Consider the following 20173-nt stretch of genomic DNA (forward strand, 5'->3'; position numbering starts at 1 on the left):
ACGACGCCATGCATAGACATTCGCCTGCTTTGAAATGTGAGGCGATGAGTGGCTGCTGCGGCGAGTCAAAGCGGGGGATCGCCTGTCATCCCGGTTGCCTTTTGTTCTTCAGGAACAACGTTGCCTTTGAGGATGAGAAGTAATTATGGAAATAAGATAGAAGGAAAGTCTGATCAAAACGTGGGCCTAGACAATGAGAGATGAAAGCCATAGATTCAGGTGGCACATGTGAGAGGCCAGGCAAAAAAGAAGACGAACAGGCGACGATCTCCCCATTTCTCAGGGACTCCCAGGGTCCTCACTCCTCACCACCTGCCACCTTATAAGTCAACCTTGCACTCCTCAAGTTGCTGGGAATACCACCAGAGACGGACTCGTACTGAGTCATTCTCAGTATTTCTACTTTGCAATCTATCCTCTGCTGCTCCATAATAATATAGTACTCCGCATATCCACATCGCGGGCTTATCTAATAACTCCGTCATCTCTTGACGTCTTTTCTCCAACGCAATTTGTATTCCCCAACTTCATTAACTGCCCTCATGGCTGCCTCAAACGACCTTCGGGGTTGGGTGATGAGTGCAGTGTCTGGCGTTGGTAAGTACCTCAACCCTGATCGCTGTCATCCTCGCTAACAATTCAGCCTGCGTCCTGGGTTCGTCCGTCATCTGCGTCGATCTTATTCTCCGCCGCTTCTGGCCCCGAAGCCATTTCCAGATCGTACACAACAATGCTTTCCTTTCCGCATCGCTATGTCTCAGTGCAGGAGTTATTGTACGGAAAGCTCGGTACAAGGCTCTGGTTTCTGTGCTAACATTGGCTCTAGCTTTTTACTTCACTCTATAGCATGCTACCTACTTCCCGCGAGTACCTCATGAAGGCCGGCTGGTCTCCCTCTCGATCCGCATACGCCCTCATTAGTCTTTTCATCGCCGGCGTGATTGGCATTCGCGGGCTCTCGGCGGTATTACACAAATTCCTGCCGTCGCATGTGGTAGACTGTGCCCATACCCATGATACATCACCCCACGACGACGCCGATCTCGAGCAGGGCAAAGCGCACCCGCCGTTGAGACATCGAACCCACAATCACATCTCCGAGAGAACCCCTCTCTTGACTTCAACGAAATCTACGCCTGCGGTGGTCGGCCTCCAGGGTACCGGACGTGAGATTGGGTATGTCAACCGTTCCGGTCGCGAACCCTGGCGTGTCCGGCTCGGACGACGAATGTCTAGTTTGATTGGGGGTGCGAAGGCTCACTGCGACGAGAACGGACCTTGCTACGGATTCTCGCAAGCCTGCGGTGACGAATGCTCAAAGACTCTTGTCCGCCCAGCCATTAGCACAGACGATGCCTCTGACACAGACATCCAGGCTCCTGGAATCTCGGCAGATGCTCCTAGTTCCTCTTCTGAAGTGGACATGCCGGACGATGCGCCCTCTCCGCCTCCTAGCGAGCCCGAGGAACATTCCAAGCACCTGGTTGCCGGCCCCCAGCACCATCATCACGTACCTCAAAACGCTTTTCTCTCCATTGGGCTGCAGACATCTGTAGCAATAGCCCTGCACAAACTACCCGAAGGATTTATCACTTACGCCACCAACCACGCGAGTCCGACATTAGGAATGACAGTTTTCTTAGCGCTCTTTATCCATAACATCAGCGAAGGCTTTGCCATGGCTTTGCCTCTTTATCTCGCCATCCATTCTCGTGGATGGGCGATGTTTTGGTCCAGTCTTCTTGGAGGCATCAGCCAACCTGCCGGTGCTGGGCTGGCAGCGCTTTGGATTTGGGGTGCCCGGAAAGCCGGTAGTGGAGCCGGTGATGGGCAGGATGAGACCTCGTGGGCTGTGTACGGCTGCATGTTTGCCGTTACTGCAGGGGTCATGGTGTCTGTTGGTTTGCAGTTGTTCACGGAAGGTTTGGTTTTGACCCATCAACGCAATATGGCCATTGGATTTGCCATTGGGGGAATGGGCCTCATGGGCTTGAGTTTTGCTTTGACGACTTAACTGTATAGGCGTTGGTATTTCTTCTTTTTGGATCAAAAGAGCTCGGCTTGATGCATCTTCATCCGGAGTTATGTTGCAAGGTTCGAGTTGCATAACGAGTGACGATATCATTATATACTTACGATAGAACTGCAAAGACCTGATAAAAGTACATTAGTCTTAGACTAAATCAAATGTTTCTAGAGACAATTATTTCAGGTTACCGGCTTTTGCTTGTATCTGAGACGCCAACGCCTTGTGTGCACCTATATCTTACTAGCCCAACGTTAATGTACATAGCACGGAGCTTCTACGAGCCCTTCGCAGCTGCTTCTCGCTCCCTCTTACGCGCAAGGTATCGCTCGCGCGCACTCGATACCTCTGTAACTGATTTCTGGCTGTGGCTGCGTTCCGCAATCTCCTTCTGCCGCGCTGCTTCTTCCTCCTGGCGTTGCCGCTCTTGTTCCTCCAGCTGCTCCGCAATCATCTCTGTCTGACGAGCCCGCTGTCCTGCACGTCCAGCAGCCTGTCGAGGATCGACCCGTTTGGGACAAACACCAGGAGCCGTCCGCGCCGCAGCAGAAGCAGCAGTCCTCGGTTTCGGCGCAACGTTCAGACCCGCCGAGAGCAATTGTCTCTTATCGACGACTTGCCCGTCGTCATTGACGGCAATGTGAGCACCGCGGGCGTTTAGTTCGGCGGCCTTCTGTGCCTCTGTCTTCTCTTCCTCTGTCGTTTCCGACGGCACCCCGCCGCCAGATTCTTGGATCTTCTTCGCCGCTTCCTCCGTCGCTTTCATAGCAGCATCGTGCTGCTCCTCGCCGCGCGCCAGTAAGTCCCGGTAGAAGCCGACCATCCCCAATCCTCCGTTCTTCTTCCGCCGCTCCTCCTCTTCCTGCTCTCTTGCCTTCTCCTCTTCTTCAACCCGCCGTAACTCCTCCTGCTGCGCCTTGTACGCACTCGTCACGAATTTCTCCTTATCGTCAAACTCGTCGCCCTCGGCTTCTCGCTCCTTCGCTAGCATCCTATCCCGCGCGCGCAGCTGGTCCCGTTTCCGGATCTCAGCGCTCCGTAGCAAGGAAGTCATGTACTTTGGGACACCTTCACCATCCGCATTCGCTTTATTCTTTTTCTCCGGCTTTGCATGTAGAGTATCGTATACGGCATCGTAGGAGTATATCGAGGGGTCGAGATCTTGTGCCTCCGAGGCATGTTTCTTGCTTTCATGTAGGGCGGAGAGGTTCGTGTACTCTCGTTCTCGTTCTCGGTCCTGGTCTCGTTTATTCGGCGCATTGTTCAGGCCGTATGTTGTCTCCGCCTTCTCATCCTCGTCCTTGTCCTCGTCCTCATCCGCGAATATCGATGCCTTGCTCAGCGGCTTTCTCTTCGGTTTTGCGCCCTGCCCCAGTGGCAAGACTTTGCGCTTTGCGGGGCGTCCGTCGGAGTCGGTTTCTGTCAATGACGGCTTCTTCGTTGTGGAAAGTCCATCATCGAATTCAATCCCTCCCAACGTCGTGATCTCGGTCTCGTTTGCGGCGCCCCCGCGCTCGTCGTCGGAGTCCTCGTCGAAGACGGCCTTTTTGCGCTTTTGGCTGCCGCCAGCGAGGGGGTTCTTCTTGGTGAGAGTTAATTGCATTTTTGGCGGCATTCTCCTTAGCTTTATGTATCACTCCCAATATCGTACCTGTATCAAAAGAAGTCGAAACAAAACAAATAAGGACGCCGAACAACGTCAGTCTTCTCTTCAAGCCCGAGCCTATCAGCACGTGACCCGCTCCTATCAATCAGCAATCAACTCCGCCCGATCTCCGTGTCAACCTCCGCAATTATTGTCCAGAGCTCCCGATCCCTGTCTATCTCATTGCGCCAGCGAACACCAAAGTACCAACTGGGCAAAATGTCATACTACTTCACAATCCTCTCGCCCACCGACGTCCCCCTCTTTAACATCGCCTTCGGCACCTCCAAATCGGGCGGCGACGGCATCGCCCGCTTTCGTTTCCCCGATGCCGCCCAGAACACGTACATGACGCAGTTCATCATCCACTCCAGTCTGGATATGCTGGAGGAGGCGCAGTGGATGGGGGGGAATATGTACGCCACGGAATCTTCTTGATGGGATTGGAATGACTGGGGAGTTGTTTGATTGTTAACGCGTTGTGCCAGGTACCTCAAACACATTGACACATACCCGCCTGCTTCAGCGTATATCTCTGCGTTCCTTACGCCCTCCGGTACGAGATTTTTGTTGTTGCATCAGCCGCCGCAGCCGAATTTGCCTGCTTCGGGGGCTGGGGGTGCGGGTGGGAGTATTGGGTCGAGCACGATGAGTCTTAGTTCTTCAGGCATGGGAGGGTCAGGGCTCTTTGGTGGTTCGGGGATGGGTTCGTCAGGGCGGACGTCGAGTAGTTCTATTGCTGCGAATCCGACGGCGCCGCAGACCGAGGAGGCGGTTCGGCAGTTCATGACGGAGGTTTATGAGGGGTATGTCAAGACCGTGATGAGTCCGTTCTATAAGCGGGGGATGGAGATTAGGAGTCCGGTCTTTAGGTCGAAGGTTTCCGCTGCGGGAAGAAAATGGTTATAAGGTCTCTTTTCACTTTATCTTTGCATGGTCATTATGGACGAGGCGTTGTGATGGTGTTTGTGCTCTATTTTATGGCCTTTGGGTTTCATTGCCGTGGTATATAAGATCCATTTCGAGATCGGAGATGGGGAACGCTAAGTTGCGACAAATACAGGAACTACAACTAGTCCAAATCAAGACGTCATCTGCGGCGCCAACTTCTTCACAGTGACGGCCTTGAAGTTTTCCACCGCGTGCACCACGTCCTCCAGCTTAGCAACTGCGCCGAAGATTCCGCCCTCCATCTTCACCGACTCTATCGTGCTCACGTGGAGAGCTGGCTCGCTGGCTGCTGTGCCGTCTTCCAAGACAACACAGTCAAACCCACGGTCGTTAGCCTCACGCATCGTGGTGGACACGCACACGTCTGTTGTCACGCCTGCGATGACAAGGTTCTTGACACCTTTGTTTCGAAGGAGGAGCTCAAAGTCCGTGTGCGCGAATGCCCCCCGGCCGGGTTTGTCAATTACCGGTTCGCCGGGGAGGGGATACAGCTCGTCAACGGTGTCATGGCCCAGTTCACCACGGATCAAGAGACGGCCCATAGGGCCCTGTGAGCCTATCCCTAGTCCGGATGGATTGTTCTGTGACCGATATGCTTCTCGACTTGAGAGAGTAGACAAATCAGGTCTATGGCCTAGTGGTTGTCAGTGAAGGGGAAATAAGTTTTGAACAGGCTACTTACCTTCGCGGGTGTGATACACCGGAAACCCGGCAGATCTGAATGTATTCAGCAGCTGTTGAAGCTTCGGTATCAAGTCCCTTGCGGACGATATGTCGTATCCTTGGGCTTCCATATATCCACCGGGTGCGCAAACTGCATTGCGGTCAGATACACTCTCGAATAGAATCGCAAAAGGGGCTACTAACAGTCTCTTTGCATGTCAATAATAACAAGAGCCGTTGTATATGGCGTGAGCGTCGCATCATGCGGCCAGTCGTATGGAACGGCAGCGATTTGACCTTTCCGGACTTTGTGATGAGGAACTTGCCGTGGCTTTTCAACAATTGGGCCATGATTGTGTGTGTGGTTCAAGACGGTGAGCGTCCAGATGCCAGGAGTTCCAGCTGCAACTAGCATGAACGGGCAGTCCATCAGACGGGACGTGCGCCGCCGCTTCCTCGTCTCTTCAGTGAGGCCATTGCGCGGCCGGTAGTGACCACCTCGGTCACAACGCAGCCAAACCTTGGCCGTCCGCCCTGGCTTCTTTTCTGTGGGCGTACTGGACGACTTGACTACCACGTTGTATCCATGGGTTTTTGCATGCGCTTGCACAGAGGCAAGAAGCGATGCTCTAGTGTTTTCAAACATGAGCGATCAGATTTCCAGTAACTACTTGGCATCGATGAGATTTCATCTAAGTACTTACTTGTCTGGAAACGTCCCTTCCGGCGGAGGTAGGAGCTGCATAGCCATCTCCGGGATGTCTTGAAGATCGCTGGGCGCATCGAGATTCAGATCGGTGGGGTCCGCCATGGCGACACGACTCGGGACGAGCTTCCGTGGGGAAGGTCCTCTAAAACCGGCATCAGCATCAATATAACGCCAAATCCTCCAGTGTATGTGTGGACAATGAACACAGCCCGATCATTAAAGGTTAAACCTAAACGGTGCGTGGCAGCAGTGCCCAAGAAGATATCGGGAACCCGGGATCATCTCGTGCGTGGTCATAGCAGGTGTATATCTGAAAAACAAGTGGACCAGAGCCACAGAAACGTGGCCGGCCGATCGAGAACAGCAGGACTTACCAGAAATCTGGAGACAATTCTATTTGAATCTTGACTCAGTTAATGAATTCATACACCTGTATGGCGGGCAATTCCAGCAGCTTGGAGTCTGGTGCGAGTGTTGCCGCGCAAGGCTGGAGTGAGGCAACAAGAAGTGTGTGTGCTCAGTGGAAATCACGTGCTGAGTAGCTCGTGACTCGGTCTCGACCAACCACAGATGTGGCAATAGGCAGTCACTGTCAGTCAACATATCTTTACAATGTCATCCTAGTAATACTACATTCCGTGAGGTAAATGATCTGGTATGACTATTTGTTATATCAGTTTCATGAGGTTGAAGTATAGCCCTTTATACGTGGTAGAATATCCACTCCTCGATTTTGTTTGTGGTCGCTGAAGCGGCACGTCTGGTTGAAATATATATTTGGCGCCCAACTACATTGCCCAATTTGTCAAACTTTCCGAGGTCTCTTCACATCAAGATGCATGATTCTGTCAAGGGGACTTGATTTCCCAGCTTCAGTGAGCTGTGTAGCCTGTAGGACCTAGCTATACATGTATATTCTGCAGGCAATACCTAGGTGCATCAAAGCCCTATACTACTTGCATCTGCCAAGTTCCACGCACTTGATGCCTAAAAGATAAACAACCCAACTAAGCCCACATTGGGCCTAGCAGGATCGCTATGGTCACCGCCTGGCTGTGGGAGACTATCCTGACTGGGCTAGTCTACCTGCTGTTCCCGTGGTCACAGCGCATCCACATGGTTCCCAGGCCCGGGTTTGTATCACGTCTCTTTCCCTCAACATCAGCAATCAACAAAACCCCCTCCATCACAACGAGCACAACAACAACCGCCCTCCGCCCTCTGTGAGGGATGCGCTCAAGGTAAGTTGACTTGGGGCCGCTTTCCCCCTCTTCTTGCGCTCTCCTTTGTTTGCCACCTCTCGCCCTGCCGATAAGTCCATCGCGATCTCTCCGTTTGCTGCGACACCGCCTCGGCCCCTCCAACCACCGTCACCGTTTCCGGTCCATGCACAGCGGCTCCTTCAACAGAACACCCGATACTGCATATATGATCTCGATCGTCGGTCTCTGGCCTTGGCTACTCTGAACTCACTACATAATCGGCTCGCCCTCGCTGTACCGCCGTCAATTGAGTCTCCTGACGTGGACCCCTGGAACGTGCGCCCCCTACACCAGCGTCGCCTGGTGTGGGCATAATGCCTTCCGCCGATGAGCCCTCTGCAACCCGCACGAACGGGACAAGTTCTCGATCGGATCAGCTTGCATACTACAAAAAGCAGTATGAGCAGCTCGAGTCCGAACTCTCCGATTTCCAGGCTTCCAGTCGCGAATTAGAGGCTGAGCTGGAGAAGGAAATCGAGGCATCCGAGAAACGTGAGCGGCAGCTGAAGGAGAAGGTGGACAATCTGAGGTACGAAGTGGACGAGTGGAAGGTGAGTCTAACGATTCCGCCCCCTTTCCCCTGACCCCAAACTCATCGCGCCTTCTTCCAGTCCAAATATAAGCAGTCAAAGTCGGAAGCCAGTACTGCCCAGAACACGCTGCAGAAGGAAATCACTTCTTTAAGAGAGGCGAATGTGAAACTACAGCTGAAGCTACGGGACACTGAAGTTGCCAATGATGACTACGAGCGCCAGGCTCGTCATACGACCTCATCCCTGGAGGATATGGAGTCGAAGTATAATCAGGCCGTCGAGAGGGAGGTTCTTCTGGATATGGAGTACAAACAAGGCGAACAAGAGCGGGAGAACTTGCGTATCGAAAACCAGCGTCTCCGCGATGAACTGAACGACCTGAAGATTGAAACAGAAATCGTTCAAGAGAGGCTCCGGAATAATGGCCGACGCCGTCGCCCAGCACCGCTGGGTCGCACCCCATCGACGCCGCATACTCCCGATATATTTGACCGCTCCCCGGGAGAATCGACTGTCTCTTCGCCGCTATTTAGTACTCCACCGACTAAGTTATCGCTCACACTAGCTTCTGCAACTGCTACGCCGCCATCGCCTCCTATGTCTGAAACCTCAAGCAGTATGCGCAAGTCGTTAACCGCAGCATCAGGCTTCCCCCTTCAGAAAGCTTCGGCTTCCGAGTCCTTTGGTACAAGGTCGTTGTATGGCAATAGGCCGCCGAGGTTTCAAACTCACTCTCGAGCTACTTCCTTCGCGTTCAGCAACGGCCGCTCAACTCCATCGGTCACTACTCGACCCGCCCTAGCCAAGCCGACTACCAATAATACTCTTGCAAATCGCCCGTCTGCTATACCCAAGTCTGGATCGCTGCATCAGATTCGGGGGCTTATCGGCAAAATGCAGAAGCTGGAGGAGAGAGTTCAGTCTGCTAAATCCAAGCTGCCTCCCCCATCCGAAACCGCTTCAAGAGCATCCTCGCGTGCGGGCTCTGTGCTCGATTCAAGCCCTGGCGCTGCCACAATTGCTATGCGTCGGGAGACTCGCAAGCGGTTGAGCGGCAGCAGCTTCAGCTCTTCCATCAGGGACGGCGACGGCGCACCTTCATATGTCACGTCTAGCCGTCCATCTTATGGAACCAGAACTCAAGGAGATAGTCGTCCTAGCAGCCGTACGAGCTTCTCCAGTTCCCTCAGCCACAGTACTCACCCAAGCGTGACTCCTTCCAACCGGCCAGAAAGTCGCCAGAGCCGCACGAAAACCCCGCTAGGTCATTATTCGACCAACCCTACTACAGAAAGTCGACGGCCACGGTCGTCGCTTAGCAACCCTGCCGGACAGTCCACACCCGTCAATGGAATGTCGTTCATAGATGAAGATGAAGACCTCGCGGAGGAGTTCAACATGCGTGCAACAATCAGCTCAGCGCGACCCACTCGCCTTCCATCGTTCTCCAATCCAGCATTCTCCACGCCAACTGGGTTGAAGAAACGTTCCACTAGTGGCATCCCAGCGCCTCGGAGCTTTCGGCGGACTAACACCATGGGTCCACCCAAAAAGAAGCCCACGGTCAGCGATTTGGGCGAGACATTCTAGATTGCTTCACACCGGTTAGAACACTTTTTTTGTTGATATCTCACGGCTGGCACGCTGTTTAATTGTCACACTTGTCCGTTTGGATTACGGCTCGTTTGACTCTTTCTCTTCACGCTAGCTTCCAACGTCTGGGGTTCATGGTGTTACGGAAAGACCCTACACGGAGTACTTCTACTCTAGTTGTTCATAGACTGGGCTTCGTGTTATATCTCTGCCACTTGCTTGTACAGTCGGAGACTTGTATCTCAGGTGTGGCATTTGATCGTTGCCGCGGGCGAAGCTCTCGAGAGTGGAAATCCGTTGGCGTCCAAGCTGTGTCTCAGCGTTTATCTCTTTGGGTTTTACATTTGGTCCTGTGTATCGTTGTCTTAGGCGTTCTAATACCCAGTGACTTTCAAATTGAAAATGAATTTAAACACTCCATCTGACATATTTGTGGAAATTCGTAGGTTGATGGTCTCTTCCGCTTCCGTCAAGGTCATTGAACTATATTGCCCCATTAGGCTTAGCACCCCATAGACGTCATCTATGCGGTGTCAACTAAGTCCTCCGAGTTTCAGAGCAAGAACCGAACTCCTGGTTCCTCGAAGACGTAAGACTTTCTCGGAGTCACTCCGATTGTGCAGGAATTGCAGCCCTTGCTTCTGTGTGCCGCTGCAGTCTTCTCCTAGTAAAGTGGTTTCTCGGACACAACAACCGCATTGTGCTGACGATCTAATTTAGACCATGACTCGGCATCAAAAAGCAGATAGATTGAGCAGCTTCTGCTTTACCGGATGAATGATAAAACAGCCTTGGATGCATGAGTCGCCAGTGGTTTAGTGTTTATTCGCGCCCCGGCAGGATCTTGCATTGCTCATTTACCAGCAAAGCATTCCAACTGTCATGTTAACCCACGGGGTAAGGAGCCACACTGCTGAACCACAACTTGAATCGGCCGACGGCACGGTTACAACACTGAGGGGCCGGGCCCGGCCACTCCCCGGCCACTCCCCGGCCGTGCGTACCTTGAAACCTCGATACGCACCTACTAAAGAAGACGTCAGATTGGAAGCGGACTGCAGAAGAGACGGTGACCCGACACCCTTGCACTCCGATCTGTATCGTTGAGTATACACCTGGTTGCATTGGCTCGCGTTGGGCTATGCAGTGAGCATCAATCAAACGGACCATTCATTTCGAACTGGGCACTGTTCCTGACCTGACGCCGAATGGATCTCGACCTGCCTCCAGTGATGACGTGAGGCATTGCTGTCACCGCCAATGTGCTCATGCGCCGGCTGTCACTGTGCTTACCTGGCTTACGGTTATGTTTTGAAGCTATTCCTGGCTGAACTTCTTCAGCTCATCAATCGAGGGTTTGCGCAACGTCAATGCATGAGTGGTGGGTAAGGTTAAAGCCTAGCGGGACGTTTATCGGCTTCAAGGTTCCATCTACCATCTAGTGCCCGGTGATAAAGACACCCGGGCCAATGACCATACCGTTTCGGGTGACAAAGGCATCTATGATATCTACCGGCGCTCCGATTGGCAAGTGGTTATGTATATCGAGCCCTAACTCTGGTTTGACACCAGCTTTGTTGACCTACGAGTCCAGCCAAAGAATGAACGAGTACTACCTTGAGACCGATCAATCATTTCCTTGCCAGTGTCTTTGCAAGAGCTCATGGGCTTGGACCATTGAATAGACCTTGCTATCAGAGTGCTAACTGCCCAGTGACTTCGCGGCGGACTCGAAAAGATGGTGCCGACATGCCGGAAAACAACCGATGTGCAGGACAATCATGGAAAAAAGTCATTAGACCGCATGGCAAGGAAGCCAGACTCCTCCTTAAATTCCCGGCTGATCGGATCAAAAACCAAGGCCCGATTCCAGCCATGAGGCTTAAGACGTGCACTTCGAGATACCCCGCCATACCATATAAGGTTAGTTGTCAGGAGATTTGCTGAGGGCGATCACTTCCCAAGGACCAACTCCCCAACGCGAGCACCATATCCGGAACCGATCATTGGTGGGATACTTGACCGGTGCCAACATTCTCCGAAGACGGTTAGTAAATTTCCGGCTCTTCGTACAAGTCGTATTGGGCTTACGGGCTGGGATCCCACCGATGACCGAACTACGGATTATTTTGAAGGCAATAACAGCATGGCTGATTTCTTGATGCATACGTCGAGGTGTCTAGCATGGAGACATTAAGTTGATGAATTTGAGTGTATAGCCGTCGAAGCTACCAACTCACAATACTTGGGATATTTGAGGACAAGGTTCGAGGAATAAACTACCGAGCCGACTACCGTATTTGGCCCTACATCTAGAGGCGGGGACCTTACTGTACTCCGTATACTCCGGCCACCATGCGGTCAGCTTACAGTTCAGGCAAGCAGATAAGTCGACGATGCCTCCATAACGATACGAAGGCTCTTGGGGCTTTGCGGCTGATCGGTTTACTGATATAATCCTGCGTGGTAGAAGGCATTCGACGCAGTTGAAATCCAAATTGTCTCAAGAAATACGGGTGTATCTTGATTACAGCCTTATACTCCGGAGAATGTAGTAATCGAACACCAGCTGATTGGAATCGACTCTAGCCACTGGAGCGGAGTATTACTCGGGGCCAAATGGAATCCATTGGAAGCTGGGCGCCCTATACAACACACTAAGGATCATTGGATAGATCTTATAGGACTTGGTAACTCCAGGAAACCCAGGGGGCATGAAACGGGGCAGAAAAGTGGTGGGAAGAGCGCGGGCGGCCCAACAATGCAGTTCAATTGGGGTGGGAATCCTGGCCGGACTCCGGATGATCCATTATTATTTTACTGCACCGTATCCAGAATACGTTCCTGAGCTTCGGTCTTTTTCTTCTTCTGCCTTGACTCTGTACCATAATCCTCCTTCTCGAGGGATAAAAGAAAAGAAGATAGAATTCCTTTTCTCCTCTTATCCTCTTGAACCTCATCCTTCTTCTTGACTCCCTTTATCCGGTGGTGGTAAGTAGACCTTAAGTCTTTCCGTTCCTGGCCCGCCGTACCGCCGCTTGCGACTGAGGCGAGGTAGCTTTCGATTTTTCTGGGACTCTTCAGGTTAACGTTGCTTCTGTCAGCCCAGCTCTTCTTCTCGCATCCTCCTTCCGGCACGAATTGATTTCTCCTGGCACTTCTCTCTTCGATTTTCTAACCCGGGCTTATCTTACACCCCTGTCGTTTCACGAATTGAACGAAAGCCCACTTCCTCCCCTCTTCCCAGGACTTTTCGGGCTGTTTCCGCCGACTTTCTTACTTTCCCCTCGGACTTCTTTTTCGACCAGCGCCTAGTATATATCGCATGGGAAGCGTTTAATACATAATACTCAAACAATTACTGCAATAATGGGCGTCCCAGACGGAACAACAAACGGCCACGGAGGCTCTCGCGCCGCCAAATACAACCTCCCCTCACATTTCATCGGTGGCAACCACCTGGACGCTGCTCCTCCGAGCAGCGTTAAGGACTTTGTTGCTAACCATGAAGGTCACTCCGTCATTACTTCGGTGGGTTTCCCCCGCGCGAGTCGTAGAAATGACTGCGTTCGAACTGAGACTGACCGGGATGTTTTTCTCTAGGTCCTTATCGCCAACAACGGTATCGCGGCCGTCAAGGAGATTCGATCCGTCCGAAAATGGGCCTACGAGACTTTTGGCAACGAGCGTGCCATTCAATTCACAGTGATGGCAACGCCAGAAGATTTGGCGGCAAACGCTGATTACATTCGTATGGCTGATCAATACGTTGAGGTATGGGACGGCTTTTCGAACAGTTCAGAGGGTCAATCAGGGCAATTGGCTAAGTGGCTTTGCAGGTTCCCGGTGGTACGAATAACAACAACTACGCCAACGTCGAGTTGATTGTGGATGTGGCTGAACGAATGGACGTCCACGCCGTCTGGGCCGGTTGGGGTCACGCCTCTGAGAACCCCCGGTTACCAGAATCGCTCGCTGCTTCTCCCAAGAAGATCATCTTCATTGGTCCTCCCGCCTCTGCGATGCGCTCTCTTGGTGATAAGATTTCTTCCACAATCGTTGCACAGCACGCTGAGGTGCCTTGTATTCCGTGGTCTGGTACCGGTGTGGATGAGGTGGAGGTCGATAACAACGGCATTGTTACCGTGAAGGACGAGGTCTACAACAAGGGATGCACATTCTCACCAGAAGAGGGTCTTGAGAAGGCCAAGGAGATTGGTTTCCCCGTCATGGTTAAGGCTTCCGAGGGTGGTGGTGGTAAGGGTATCCGTAAGGTTGAGAAAGAGGAGGACTTCGTCAACCTGTACAAGGCCGCGGCAAACGAGATTCCCGGGTCACCGATCTTCATCATGAAGCTTGCCGGCAACGCCCGCCACTTGGAAGTGCAGTTGCTGGCTGACCAGTACGGTAACAATATCTCCCTCTTCGGTCGTGACTGTTCGGTGCAACGACGACACCAGAAGATCATTGAGGAGGCGCCCGCGACCATTGCCAACCCCACTACCTTCCAGGCTATGGAGCGTGCCGCTGTGAGCCTGGGTAGGCTCGTCGGTTACGTTTCGGCTGGTACGGTCGAATACTTGTACTCTCATGCCGATGACAAGTTCTACTTCCTGGAGCTCAACCCCCGTCTGCAGGTCGAGCATCCTACCACTGAGATGGTTACTGGTGTCAACTTGCCCGCTGCCCAGCTCCAGATTGCCATGGGTATTCCTCTGCACCGCATTCGCGACATACGTCTGCTCTACGGTGTCGACCCCAACACCTCGGCCGAGATTGACTTCGACTTCTCCAACGAGGAGAGCTACAAGACCCAGCGCCGCCCTCAGCCCAAGGGACACACCACTGCTTGCCGTATCACGTCCGAGGACCCCGGTGAGGGTTTCAAGCCTTCCAGCGGTACCATGCACGAGCTGAACTTCCGAAGTTCCTCAAACGTTTGGGGTTACTTTTCCGTCGGTACGTCTGGTGGTATTCACAGTTTCTCCGACAGTCAATTCGGTCACATCTTCGCCTACGGAGAGAACCGATCTGCCTCGCGGAAGCACATGGTTATTGCCCTGAAGGAATTGAGCATTCGTGGTGATTTCCGAACCACCATTGAGTATCTGATCAAGCTTCTGGAGACGCCAGCCTTCGAGGAAAACAAGATCACCACTGGTTGGTTGGATCAGCTGATTTCCAACAAGCTGACTGCCGAGCGCCCTGATACCACCATTGCCGTTCTCTGCGGTGCTGTCACCAAGGCTCACCAGGCCAGCGAGGCGCGCCTTGAGGAATACCGCACCGGCATCTCGAAGGGTCAGGTTCCCTCTAAGGATGTCCTCAAAACTGTTTTCCCCGTCGACTTTATCTACGAGGGTAAGCGTTACAAGTTTACTGCTACCCGCGCTGGCCTTGACAGCTACCACCTCTTCATTAACGGCTCCAAGTGCTCTGTTGGCGTCCGTGCCCTGGCTGATGGTGGTCTCCTGGTCCTTCTGAACGGTCGCAGCCACAACGTCTACTGGAAGGAGGAGGCTGCCGCCACCCGTCTCAGCGTCGACGGCAAGACCTGCCTGCTCGAGCAGGAGAACGACCCTACTCAGCTCCGTACTCCCTCTCCCGGAAAGCTCGTCAAGTTCACTGTCGAGAACGGCGAGCATGTCCGCGCTGGCCAGGCGTTCGCTGAAGTCGAAGTCATGAAGATGTACATGCCTCTGATTGCCCAAGAAGATGGCATTGTGCAGCTCATCAAGCAGCCTGGAGCCACTCTTGAAGCTGGTGATATTCTTGGTATTCTTGCCCTTGATGACCCATCTCGCGTCAAGCACGCTCAGCCTTTCACCGAGCAGCTTCCACCCATTGGCCCCCCTCAGGTCGTTGGTAACAAGCCTGCTCAGCGTTTCTTCCTTCTGCACAGCATTCTGGAGAACATCTTGAAGGGTTACGACAACCAGGTTATCATGAACTCTACTCTCAAGGAGCTCATTGAGGTTCTCCGCGATCCCGAGCTGCCTTACAGCGAGTGGAACGCCCAGTCTTCTGCCCTTCACTCCCGCATGCCGCAGAAGCTTGACGCTCAGCTTCAGAACATCGTCGACCGCGCCAGGTCACGCAAGTCTGAGTTCCCCGCCAGGCAGTTGCAGAAGACCATGGTCCGTTTCATCGAGGAGAATGTCAACCCTGCCGATGCCGAGATCCTGAAGACCACTCTTCTTCCTCTGGTCCAGGTCATCAACAACTACCTTGACGGCTTGAAGGGACACGAGTACAACGTGTTTGTTGGCCTTTTGGAGCAGTACGTCGCTGTTGAGAAGCTTTTCTCTGGCAGCAAGGCCCGCTATGAGGATGGTATCCTTGCCCTTCGTGAGGAGCACAAGGATGATGTTGCCACTGTTGTACAGATGGCACTGTCTCACAGCCGTATTGGCGCCAAGAACGACCTCATTCTCGCCATCCTGGCTATCTACCGCCCCAACCAGCCTGACATGGCTAATGTTGGCCAGTACTTCAAGTCGGTTTTGAAGAAGTTAACTGAAATTGAGTCGCGCGCTGCTGCCAAGGTCACCCTGAAGGCTCGTGAGGTCCTCATCCAGTGCGCTCTGCCGTCTCTTGAGGAGCGTCTTTCTCAGATGGAGCTCATTCTGCGTTCCTCTGTTGCGGAGTCCCAGTACGGCGAGACTGGCTGGGCCCACCGTGAGCCCGATCTCGGTGCCCTCAAGGAGGTTGTCGACTCCAAGTACACTGTGTTCGACGTCCTTCCCCGATTCTTCGTTCACAAGGATGCGTGGGTCACTTTGGCCGCTCTCGAGGTCTACGTGCGCCGCGCCTACCGTGCCTACTCGATCCAGGGCATGCAGTACCACCACCAGGGCGAGCCCGCTTTCCTCTCCTGGGACTTCACCATGGGCAAGCTCGGTCAGCCTGAATTTGGCTCCATGGCCTCTGTCACCCACCCCTCCACGCCCAGCACCCCTACCACGGAGTCAAACCCCTTCAAGCGCATTTCTTCGATCAGCGATATGTCCAACCTCCTGAACGACAGCCCCGATGCTACTTCCAGAAAGGGTGTCATTCTTCCTGTTCAGTACCTCGAGGATGCGGAAGAGTATCTCGCCAGGGCTCTGGAAGTGTTCCCCAAGGCTGGAGCTAAGAAGGCCAGCGATCACGGCCTTATCGCCTCCCTTGAGGGCAAGCGCCGCCCCGCTCCTCGTGCTGAGAGCGAGTCCACCGAGCTCAGCGGCGTTCTCAACGTCGCCATCCGTGACATTGAAAACCTTGATGATGCTCACATTGTTGCTCAAATCAGCAAGGTCGTCTCTGGCTTCAAGGAGGAGTTCCTCGCTCGCCGCATTCGTCGTGTGACGTTCATCTGTGGCAAAGACGGTGTCTACCCCAGCTACTACACCTTCCGAGGTCCCGCTTACGAGGAGGATGAGAGTATCCGTCACAGCGAGCCCGCCCTTGCCTTCCAGCTTGAACTCAACCGTCTCTCCAAGTTCAAGATCAAGCCTGTCTTCACCGAAAACAGAAACATCCACGTCTACGAGGCGATCGGAAAGGGACCTGAGAATGATAAGGCTTTGGACAAGAGATACTTTGTTCGTGCTGTCGTCCGTCCCGGCCGTCTCCGTGACGATATCCCCACCGCGGAGTACCTTACTTCCGAGGCTGACCGCTTGATGAACGACATTCTTGATGCTCTTGAGGTCATTGGTAACAACAACTCTGACCTTAACCACATCTTCATCAACTTTTCCCCTGTGTTCAACCTGCAGCCTAAGGATGTGGAAGAGGCTCTTGCTGGCTTCTTGGACCGCTTCGGCCTTCGGCTGTGGCGACTCCGTGTCACTGGTGCTGAGATTCGCATCCTTTGCACTGACCCTGCCACCGGCATGCCCTACCCTCTGCGTGTGATCATCAGCAACACCGTCGGATACATTATCCAGGTTGAGTTGTACATTGAGAAGAAGTCTGAGAAGGGCGAGTGGCTCCTTCACAGCATCGGTGGCACCAACAAGCTTGGCTCCAACCATCTGCGCGCTGTTTCTACTCCTTACCCTACCAAGGAGTGGCTGCAGCCTAAGCGCTACAAGGCTCACGTTATGGGCACCCAGTACGTCTACGATTTCCCTGAGCTCTTCCGTGAGGCTTTCCAGAACTCGTGGACCAAGGCCATTGAGAAGAGCCCCAGCTTGGTCGAGCGTCGCCCTCCTCTTGGCGAGTGCATGGAGTACAGCGAGCTTGTTCTTGATGACAGCGACAACTTGGTCGAGATCTCTCGTGGCCCTGGTACCAACACTCACGGTATGGTTGGTTGGATTGTCACTGCTCGTACTCCGGAGTACCCCGAGGGCAGACGCTTCATCATTGTCGCCAACGACATTACCTTCCAGATCGGTTCGTTCGGTCCCTTGGAAGACAAGTTCTTCCACAAGTGTACCGAATTGGCTCGTGAGCTCGGCATTCCCCGTATCTACCTCTCCGCCAACTCTGGTGCTCGTATCGGTATGGCCGATGAGCTCATCCCCTACTTCTCCGTTGCATGGAACGACCCTGCTAAGCCCGAGGCTGGCTTCAAGTACCTCTACCTCACCCCTGAGGTTAAGGAGAAGTTCGATGCCAGCAAGAAGAAGGAGGTTATTACTGAGCTAATCCACGATGAGGGTGAGGAGCGTCACAAGATTACCACCATCATTGGTGCCAAGGATGGTCTCGGTGTTGAGTGTCTGAAGGGCTCTGGTCTCATTGCCGGTGCCACTTCCCGTGCTTACGAAGACATCTTCACCATCACCCTCGTCACCTGCCGTTCCGTCGGTATCGGTGCCTACCTTGTCCGTCTCGGACAGAGAGCTATCCAGGTCGAGGGCCAGCCCATCATTCTTACCGGCGCTCCTGCCATCAACAAGCTGCTCGGTCGCGAGGTCTACACTTCCAACCTGCAGCTTGGTGGTACCCAGATCATGTACAAGAACGGTGTCTCCCACATGACCGCTGCCAACGACTTTGACGGTGTTGAGAAGATCGTCGACTGGCTCTCCTTTGTTCCCGAAAAGAAGGGCGCTCTTCCTCCCATCCGGCCATTCTCCGACAACTGGGATCGTGATGTCGCTTACTACCCTCCTGCCAAGCAGGCCTACGATGTCCGCTGGCTCATCAACGGTAAAGAGGACGAGGAGGGCTTCCTCCCTGGTCTCTTCGATGCCGGCTCTTTCGAGGAGGCTCTTGGTGGCTGGGCCCGCACTGTTGTTGTTGGTCGTGCTAGACTTGGTGGTATTCCCATGGGTGTCATTGCTGTCGAGACTCGCTCTGTCGAGAACGTCACCCCTGCTGACCCGGCTAACCCCGACTCCATGGAAATGATCACCCAGGAAGCTGGTGGTGTCTGGTACCCCAACTCGTCCTTCAAGACTGCCCAGGCCCTCCGTGATTTCAACAACGGTGAGCAGCTTCCCGTCATGATTCTGGCCAACTGGCGTGGTTTCTCTGGTGGACAGCGTGACATGTACAACGAGGTCCTCAAGTACGGTTCTTACATCGTCGATGCTCTCGTCAAGTACGAGCAGCCCATCTTCGTCTACATTCCTCCCTTCGGTGAGCTTCGGGGTGGATCATGGGTCGTCGTCGACCCCACCATCAACCCTGACCAGATGGAGATGTACGCCGACGAGGAGGCTCGTGGTGGTGTTTTGGAGCCGGAGGGTATTGTCAACATCAAGTTCCGCCGTGAGAAGCAGCTGGAGACCATGGCTCGTCTGGATCCCACTTACGGCGAGCTTCGCCGCGCTCTCCAGGACAAGGACCTCAGCAAGGAGAAGCTTTCCGAGATCAAGGACAAGATGGCTGCCCGCGAGGAGCAGCTCCTTCCTGTCTACATGCAGATTGCTCTGCAGTTCGCTGATCTCCACGATCGCGCCGGCCGTATGCAAGCCAAGGGCACCATCCGCCAGGCCTTGACCTGGAAGAACGCCCGTCGCTTCTTCTACTGGCGTGTGCGCCGCCGCATCAGCGAGGAGTACATCGTCAAGCGCATGCTCCGAGCCGCCCCCGCCCCTGTCCAGGGTGAAGGCAGCGGAGCCGTCGCCCAGGGGGCCTCGCCTGCCACCAGCGACTCTCCCCGCACCACTCACCTCCGCACCCTGCATTCCTGGACTCCCTTCCTTGAGTCCGAGGTTGAGAACGACGACCGCCGCGTCGCCACCTGGTACGAGGAGAACAAGGAGCTCGTCCAGGAGAAGATCGAGGCTCTCAAGTCTCAGGCCGTCGCCGCTCAGATCTCCGAGATTCTCTTCAGCAACCGCGACAGCGGCCTGAAGGGCATCCAGCAGGCTCTCAGCTTCCTTCCTGTTGAGGAGAAGGAGGCCATCCTCAAGTCTCTCGGGGGCAACTAGATTGGTTTCAAAAACTGTCTTGTCATAGAAAAACAAGCTCTGCTACTCTAAACATTGACTTGTCGCGTCGTTTTCTTGTTTCGACGCGTTTTCCTTTCTTATCCTTCCTATCTTTCAAACTCTGATTTGATATGGCTGGTGATTGATCGATTGATTGTCGGTGGCACGTTTTCCTTATTATTCGGCTTTACTGGGTTAGAGGCATATGTTATGGTCTGGTTTGGTTTTTGCATATATACTGTTGCGAGTCTGTTATTTAGCTTATTTCCTTTGAATCGATGATTTTAATCTCAAAGTGATTCTCAGTAACTATCTCTTGTAGGAGTAATTCTGGCAGCGATCAGGGGAGGTGCTACCCGCTGCCGGGTCATTTGCTTGGGCATACTACTACCCCGCTAGAAACGTCGTACATACCTAT

At 53.5% G+C, this 20173-nt stretch overlaps 6 protein-coding genes across 6 annotated transcripts; 4 read left to right on the forward strand and 2 right to left on the reverse strand.

The window, feature by feature from the left end:
- Positions 1-281: 281 nt before the first annotated feature.
- BDW74DRAFT_144676 (Zn(2+) transporter ZRT3) lies at positions 282-2203 on the forward strand. The gene is made up of 3 exons (XM_073723076.1): positions 282-597; positions 644-774; positions 827-2203. Exons 1-3 carry the CDS (start codon positions 543-545, stop codon positions 2012-2014), a joined length of 1374 nt encoding a protein of 457 aa, XP_073588948.1. The 5' UTR covers positions 282-542; the 3' UTR covers positions 2015-2203.
- Positions 2204-2221: 18 nt separating this feature from the next.
- Positions 2222-4317, reverse strand: BDW74DRAFT_144679 (splicing regulator NSRP1-like domain-containing protein). The gene has a single exon (XM_073723077.1). The coding sequence runs from the start codon at positions 3639-3641 to the stop codon at positions 2304-2306; it is 1338 nt and encodes a 445-aa protein (XP_073588949.1). The 5' UTR covers positions 3642-4317; the 3' UTR covers positions 2222-2303.
- BDW74DRAFT_49716 (TRAPP subunit TRS20) lies at positions 3789-4667 on the forward strand. Its single transcript, XM_073732965.1, has 2 exons — positions 3789-4087; positions 4160-4667. The coding sequence occupies exons 1-2, from the start codon at positions 3891-3893 to the stop codon at positions 4578-4580; spliced, it is 618 nt and encodes a 205-aa protein (XP_073588950.1). The 5' UTR covers positions 3789-3890; the 3' UTR covers positions 4581-4667.
- Positions 4318-6387, reverse strand: BDW74DRAFT_144682 (cysteine hydrolase family protein). Its single transcript, XM_073723078.1, has 5 exons — positions 6369-6387; positions 5990-6136; positions 5490-5914; positions 5305-5436; positions 4318-5256 (listed from the first exon to the last, which is right to left on the reverse strand). Exons 2-5 carry the CDS (start codon positions 6094-6096, stop codon positions 4754-4756), a joined length of 1167 nt encoding a protein of 388 aa, XP_073588951.1. The 5' UTR covers positions 6097-6136; positions 6369-6387; the 3' UTR covers positions 4318-4753.
- Positions 6388-7148: 761 nt separating this feature from the next.
- Positions 7149-9800, forward strand: nde1 (nuclear distribution protein NudE). The gene is made up of 2 exons (XM_073723079.1): positions 7149-7807; positions 7868-9800. Exons 1-2 carry the CDS (start codon positions 7571-7573, stop codon positions 9377-9379), a joined length of 1749 nt encoding a protein of 582 aa, XP_073588952.1. The 5' UTR covers positions 7149-7570; the 3' UTR covers positions 9380-9800.
- Positions 9801-12217: 2417 nt separating this feature from the next.
- Positions 12218-20050, forward strand: BDW74DRAFT_144691 (acetyl-CoA carboxylase ACC1). The gene is made up of 3 exons (XM_073723080.1): positions 12218-12913; positions 12986-13156; positions 13222-20050. The coding sequence occupies exons 1-3, from the start codon at positions 12752-12754 to the stop codon at positions 19753-19755; spliced, it is 6867 nt and encodes a 2288-aa protein (XP_073588953.1). The 5' UTR covers positions 12218-12751; the 3' UTR covers positions 19756-20050.
- The last annotated feature ends 123 nt before the right edge of the window (positions 20051-20173 follow it).

The sequence above is a fragment of the Aspergillus multicolor genome (genome assembly GCF_047715735.1).
Source record: "Aspergillus multicolor strain CBS 133.54 unplaced genomic scaffold BDW74scaffold_2, whole genome shotgun sequence".
Lineage (NCBI taxonomy): Eukaryota > Fungi > Ascomycota > Eurotiomycetes > Eurotiales > Aspergillaceae > Aspergillus > Aspergillus multicolor.